The sequence below is a fragment of the Anneissia japonica genome, unplaced genomic scaffold, assembly GCF_011630105.1.
Source record: "Anneissia japonica isolate Jap-2015-1 unplaced genomic scaffold, ASM1163010v1 scaffold288005_len623695_cov211, whole genome shotgun sequence".
Taxonomy (NCBI): domain Eukaryota; kingdom Metazoa; phylum Echinodermata; class Crinoidea; order Comatulida; family Comatulidae; genus Anneissia; species Anneissia japonica.
This window is the reverse complement of record NW_022701263.1, coordinates 55836-63051: the sequence shown is the minus strand read 5'-3', so window position 1 is coordinate 63051 and position 7216 is coordinate 55836. Positions and strand designations below refer to the sequence as shown.

General features: G+C 33.4%; 1 protein-coding gene across 1 annotated transcript in view; it reads left to right on the top strand.

The window, feature by feature from the left end:
- The window catches only part of LOC117103500 (protein zwilch homolog), a 43107-nt gene extending 37857 nt beyond the window's left edge, over positions 1 to 5250 (top strand). The window contains exons 9-10 of the mRNA XM_033244050.1: positions 4930 to 5034; positions 5086 to 5250. Coding sequence (XP_033099941.1) covers positions 4930 to 5012 — 83 coding nt within the window. The 3' untranslated portion in view covers positions 5013 to 5034; positions 5086 to 5250. The remainder of the gene's footprint in view (positions 1 to 4929; positions 5035 to 5085) is intronic.
- The last annotated feature ends 1966 nt before the right edge of the window (positions 5251 to 7216 follow it).

The following is a 7216-nucleotide window of genomic DNA, read 5'->3' as shown; positions in this document are numbered from 1 at the left end:
AAGATACCAGACTGTTAACGCTACTGTTAGTTTCTGTCTCTTATACACATCTAGATGTGTATAAGAGACAGATATATATATATATACAAATTACACGTCGGGAGTCAAACTTTGTAAATAAAAGATTTGAAATGACTAAGAACAAATTTTAATTAATGTTCCGAATTTCAGAAGGGATAGTATCCCAAAATCGTGGAGATATACGGTACTAAACACAGTATTATGAAAACAACTTTTTCGAGAAAAAGATTAATTAATCTTAAGATGGTCTGTGTGATGAATATTGATAGAAAAATAACTTTTACTCCAGAGAATTTACCTTATTTTAATATTTACCATTATTGACATTTTATTAAAAGAGGTTCACACTACTAATAAGATTAACCTCATTAAAAAGTATATCAAGAAAAAATAATGTTTTACTAACACATTATACTTAGAATTGAGTCACTATTCAGATTGCAACTCAACCCTTGTTCACCTGAACTCGTTTTGTCTTCATCAATTTTTATTGCACTTTCTAAGAAGGCCAGTCCATTTCCTGTAAAAAAACAAATGACGAAAAAAATTAGAAAATATGTTGTTGCATATGTGCCTTTAAGACTGTACCCAGCATCAGGACCAGAGCCACTCTTCCTTGTGTGGTATCATACCTGGTATGGGATATATTCTTAACTTAAAGATAAAAAACATAACATTCAGCTTCAGGGACAGATCCAGAACATTGGGGAGTGCTGGCTATAACAGCAGTAGTATAAGGAAGGGACTGGAGTCTGTATTCTATTTTTTCTTATTCAATACTTGGTATTGGTATGATGCAATCAGGGAACCACTTCCTCCCCCCACCCCCACCCATTGGATCTGCTCCTGTTCAGCATATAGTGTTGCCAGGATATTTAATCATTCATCTCAAATGTTTTTTTGAATGTCAATTGCAAATTTAATATGCTGTTTGTTTCATTCTAAGAAATGTTTTCAAAATTCTGCCCACAAGCTCTATCAAAGTTATTTTCATCTCTTGTCAATCAACAATAGAGACTCAATATCAGTTTAATGACAAATCTGAAAGGGATGTTGAAAATAAAAAAGTATTTTTGTAGCTCTCTGACGTAAGTTGAGGCATCATATGAACAGAATGATGAGGCAGAGTGTCAAATTCTATGAACGTAGACAAAAGACTAATGAAGTCCTCCTCAACAACTTATCATTTTTACTGCATAAACAAGATTTTTTTTTTTTTTTTTTAGAAATTCTCATCAAAACTAAACTTTAGAGATATAATTCTGAGTCATGTCAATGAAAAGAACATTGTCATGTGAGATTTACACACACACGCTTTCTGTGTTGGACGGTTGAGTGACCTTGTGTGCTAATACATTATTAGGTAATGCTTGCATTCCCAACACTATATGGAATTGACAAATTAGTTGTCAATATTTAATCCTTCTTTTTGTTGTATAGGATGAAATGTATTGTAATTTTTGTTCATTTGGAATGTATATCACAATATAGAATCACATTCATTTGTTCAATTCCAAGAAATAATGGTGCTCGCATTATCAGTGACGTTTCACCACTACTAGTGGTTTCTTCAGACTGGCAACTCATAACCTGTTTCTTGTTGTTATTTGAAGAAAACACTGTTGAGGGCGTGATGAGTTGGTTGAAGATGTTATCAGTTTGTAGGCCCCTCGTCTTTGTTGAGTGTATTTTTCCCTCTACCTATCCAAATGGACTCCTTGAGCCACCTCATGGTTTTGTGTGATTCTCTGTCAACAATTTTGGATTGCTCCCAATCAATAGCATGATCAGGCTTTAAGGAGTGGGGATTATTTTTAGTTGATAGACTGCTCTGTCACAGGATTTTTCCCCCCCAGGACGTTTAGATTGAAAGAAAGCATCTTACACCACCAGACTCCATTAGGAACACCATTTTAGTGGACATTTTCACTGCTGTGAAAAATTCACACAAAATTCCAGTTGTATACAAAACAAATATCTGGGATTTGTACGTAATTATGAGCATGCAGCCTTAAAATTTCCCACCCAGTTTAAAGCTAATTTCATGGCCCTCCACCCACCTTACTAACCTACTTTCCCATCCTTACAATCCACTCTTATTATTCAGAACTTACCAATGTTATCAATCCCCTCACCCTTAAAATATTTGTCACCCACTCTCAGTTTTCTACAGCTAAAAGCCTGAGGGCTTTGTTGGTGGAGGGTCCAGACCATCTCAGCCCCACCATGGTTGGAGCTACAGTACAATATTTTGTGGGTCTATGGCACCTCTAGATAGCCGGACTTGGCATACTCAGACATATAATTCATTGTTTTAATTTTTTAAATTTACAGGGGAGAGGGTAGATTGGCTAGGCACTATCACTGGAAACTTAATAGGTAGTTTTTGCCGCACGACGTTAACCTTAACTTTAACTGATGACGTCATAATTTATTCATCTTGTGTTACGGAGTATGTTAATTTCAGGATTTTATGTGCTCGACGTACGTTGGTTACGGGTTTGCGCATGCGTATTTCGATATGTTTACAAAAAGGGTGGAGCTATTGCATTGCATGTTGGGTACTAATGTTAAAGTTAAGGTTAATGTTGTGCAGTGTAAACTACCTAATAGCATGTTTATTTCTATGTTGATGTGTTTTCTCTTGTTTGCTGTAAAGTACATAATGACGTCTTTTACATCTGAAGTTATATCCAGATGAGCCTGCTAACTGAATCACATGAGAGTCACTTTGATTACATGTGACAGACTCGAGGGATGTGTGGGCTTACCTAAGCCACATTAAGCTGTCCTACACATTATGCAGAGTTTGTCTTAAACCGGAGCTAGGTAATAGCAAGCATACACAAAGGAATTAGCCCATTACTTTCAGGCTTTCAAGCTGATTCTAATTTAAAACTGCAATTTTAATACCTTGCCTTTTAATTATTATTTTTTTATTAGTTACTTCCTATTACCCCCATCCCCACCCAAAAAAAAAATTACACACCCACCACTCGCTCCCTCCCCCCCCCTCCACTAAAAATATGCTGAGCAAAACCATTCACTCAAGTAGGTAAATTTCAACTCGTATCACTTTTTTTTGGAAGCGCCCTTACTTACGTAGACCTAAATCTCCTCAGTTAACCTCATCAGCTCCCCCATGTCAGTACTGTACTCATAGACATGCCATTTGGTTGTAGTTTCATTATGCGCTTGTTGAGAAATAGGTACAATAGAAAAATAAACTCACTTTTCAAATTTGTATCAATATTATTTGCAATTTTAGTATGTCTGGGAAATTGGTGTTAATTTGTGTACTTAGCAATGAGGTTTGATTTTTTTAGATAAGGACTTGGATGTTTATGTCGGTGATGCTTTTTTTAGTGTCTGTAAAGCTTGATGAAGCCTCTTCACCTACATTATGTTCTATATTCCACTCCGGAATTTGGAAGGTACTGTAGGGCCTACCTAGTATATGATAGTTGGATACGCTGGGCAAACATCGCATCGGCCAAAATACATCAATGCTATGAGGCGTGTGTAATCTGTAGATCGTTATTGACGACAATCAGCAGACAACATTTAACATCATAGCACTCATAATCAGGGTAGATGAATTTTTCAGCAACCACACCCTTCACACAACACATACACCCCCAAACAGTGTACATATACAGCCACAACTACACCCCACGTACATATCAATTACTGTATGATGATACAAAATGCAAGCACTGCATAAAGTATACTGCTACATCACCCACTCACATCAAGGAAGTATAAAAATAGCATTCTCCATAATAAACTTACATTGACAGAGAGGAATTCTTAAAATTTTAAGTTAGAATGTTTTATTCTTTTACAGATAAATTCTAGACAATTTTGTAGAGAAAGACTACATCTTTTAAACACATTTTTCCTGACCAATTTATATAGAAATATTTTCAGCTTGCCTAAATTTTTGACGAATCTTTGTTTTTTCCTTTCAAACCTAAGTGTATTACTGTATTAGATATATATTGTGCAACTAAAATATGGCCCAATTTTGTGTGTTTTTTATACGTTTTGCCTAAAAAAACTATAGGAACTGTAGCATTGCCATGTACACACTACATAGTTATGCGTGACTTCATCAGTTGGGTGGGGGAGGGGCAGAGCCACCAGGGCCTCCTGGTCCAGGGGCGGAACTCCGGTGGTGGCCCGGGTTCCATTCACATAATCAACAGTTGGTTGTGACAATGAATGCACAAGATCGCATGCAACTACTAGATTCTACTAAGTGTGTGGTTGGCTGTGTTGTTTTGGTCGGGAAAGAGAAACTTTCTCGGTGAATTGATTCTCGAACGAGATAACAAAAGCTCTCTAATGACTCAAGCTACTGCCTGACCATTTTCATATTTTTAATAAAACCAATTTCTTCTAATTTTAAATACATTTTCCCCTGAATTTGTACTTATTAACTGCTTGTTAGGTTGCTAGGTATATGAAGCTATCTCACAAGGTACTGTGACGTAGTATTCTATACAAAAGATCACATTTTTTCTTGAATGCATCTAGGAATTATTCGCATATTTTGTACTATTTCTATTGTTTTGTGTTTCATGTTTTAGTGACGTTTTCCCTGTTATTTTATTTCTCAGTGCCAAATATTATGTCTTATTACAATTTCTCAATAAATTTAAATTCAAATATGTAAAATAAAAATAGGCAATTAAAATATTGAATTACATTTTTCAAGTTTTATTTTAACTAGAGTATATCTAACTAGAGTATATCTTTCGCAATACAAATAAAGTAAAAGCTTTTGAAATTTCCTTTCCAAATATTTTTTTTCTTTTGTGAAATATGTCCGACTAATTTATGGATTGAAATTCTCTAAATATGAATGGAAATTTCATAAACTTGTGTTTCCTTTTGTCTTTGCAGAAGACAGTCAGATGGATATGAATGAAGACGGTCTGACTTATTATTCAACGCATGTGCAGAGAGATTGCTTGGAATCAATGTAAAACTGTCCTAAAGGATGGGAGAGTCATGGGAAGCCTTGTAAAAACATGGAAAGCATCATTTTATAGCAAAAGGGTACATAGAAGACTGTGATTGAAATTGCTTGGGATAATACTATAAAACCTCGAATTGAAGCCCTGGGCTTCTTTATTTTTAGCAAAATTTGGATGGACTGTTTTTTTTTTTGAGAGAGGGCTTCTTTTTGAGGCTACTATTGCAAAGTAAAGATGGGGGTTTCTTTTCAAAATGAATGAATAGGGCAATTGTAACATCAATCTGTATCATGGAGTCACCTAAAATACTGTATAAACCAAGAATGTTTTAAATTTATTTTATTTCTTTGAAATTCATGTGCAGAGGCTACTTTTGCAAACTAAAGAGAGGGGTGGGGGGGCTTCAATTCGACATGGGGCTTCTTCTCGAAATTATGCCCATTAGGCTTCAATTCACAGTTTTACGATATATCAACAGAGAAATATGTTACAAATAAAGAATGGTGTTTTTAATTTTCTAATTAACGTTATGTATTTAAATAATATTAATACAAAATTGTAATAATATGTAATAATGCTCCAGTTTATTATACTGTGATTATGCATGCTGATATGTGAAGATGCATAGCTGATATGTTTCAATTTTCTAAAAGTCATGGAAAGAGTCTCACGATTGAGTATGACTGTCACTCTTAATCATTATCCAGATTATCAAATTTTCTTTAACAAAAAAACTATTGTATGCCCATATATAGTCATGATGTGCCTATATATAATAGTATTGATGTGATGTCATCATGACCATATTTGGGCATGTCATGTTTTTGTCAAATGAAATTTGATAGCTTGGACAGGGCTTTTATAATGTCAAGTAATATGTTGTTTGCTTTCTTCCAACAGTGGAAAATATTGGAAACAAAATATGTAATACAACCGGTCCATGGATTTCTATAAGGCGCTTTGATCTTTGTAAAAGATAGAATTATTATAATTTGTAGCCTTGTATATTGTAAATAGTCATAATTTTTGACCAAAATACTATATCCCTGAAAAAATTTCAAATATATGTAAAAATATGCCTAAACCTATTTATTTTTTCATATTTCAATGTACGCAGTTATTGAATAAACAAACCATTTCAAATAGATTGCACCTCAATGTCTACCGGTATAGTGTATTTTTTGCATTGCATATTTTTTCCTTTATCCTGGAGCATAGCTAGCTTTAGTTAAGGGGGGATCATTTTAAAGTTTAAGCAGAACTCTTTTGGTGTATGGGGAAGTAGGTTGTCTCACTAGGGCATCGAAAAAATTGTTTATATTTGTTAAGAAATGTGTTTTCCAACTTTGTCCAAGAGCATTTTACAAGGGAGTAAACTAAATTTATGTTTTATGTGAATTTAATTTCTGCCTCATGATATTTCATAAATGTAAGAAAACTTAACATTTGGCAGTTGGCTTTCTCAGTTTAATGAGTGCACATCAGCAAGCGATTGAGCACACAATGTGCACATATCCTTCCACATTCTATGACTACACACAGAAATAAAACGAACAAAAAACTTAGTAATTAGCCGGGACAAAACCCTTATTACCAATACAAATGCTGTATTATAATTTATTCATTACGAAGTATTGTACTATTTTATACATCAATTCCAATTTCTTTTAAGCATAACTGTTTGTTCCCCTTTAAGTTATGGGTTTATTGCATTCTTGTGAATGTGCAGCCTACTCATGTAGAATTGGTAGCTTTGGATTAACTTTAATGACAGTTGACAGTTGTGTTGTAGTTTTCCGATTCTCATGTTGGTAACGATGAGGGATATTATTTACACATTATATTATTATATTATTATTAGTCATAACATCAATAATATTTACAATAACATTTATTAAAACACAGATACACCATAACCTAGACAGAAAATCTTTAATAAGATAAAGGTGGCTATTTAATAGGAAAAAATCAATTGATATTTTATTATTATTATTATCATCATTATTAATATTATTATTATTGTCTTTAGTATTATAGTGTTATTATTTACTTATTATTTATATTAATTCATTTTTTACAACTGTACATTTTATATTGACATGAATAAATGTTTATCATTAACATTTACAATATTATTATTCTTATAATTATTATTTTTAATATTATAGTGTTTGCCATTATTAACTTAATGCTATTATTATTATTATTAATTA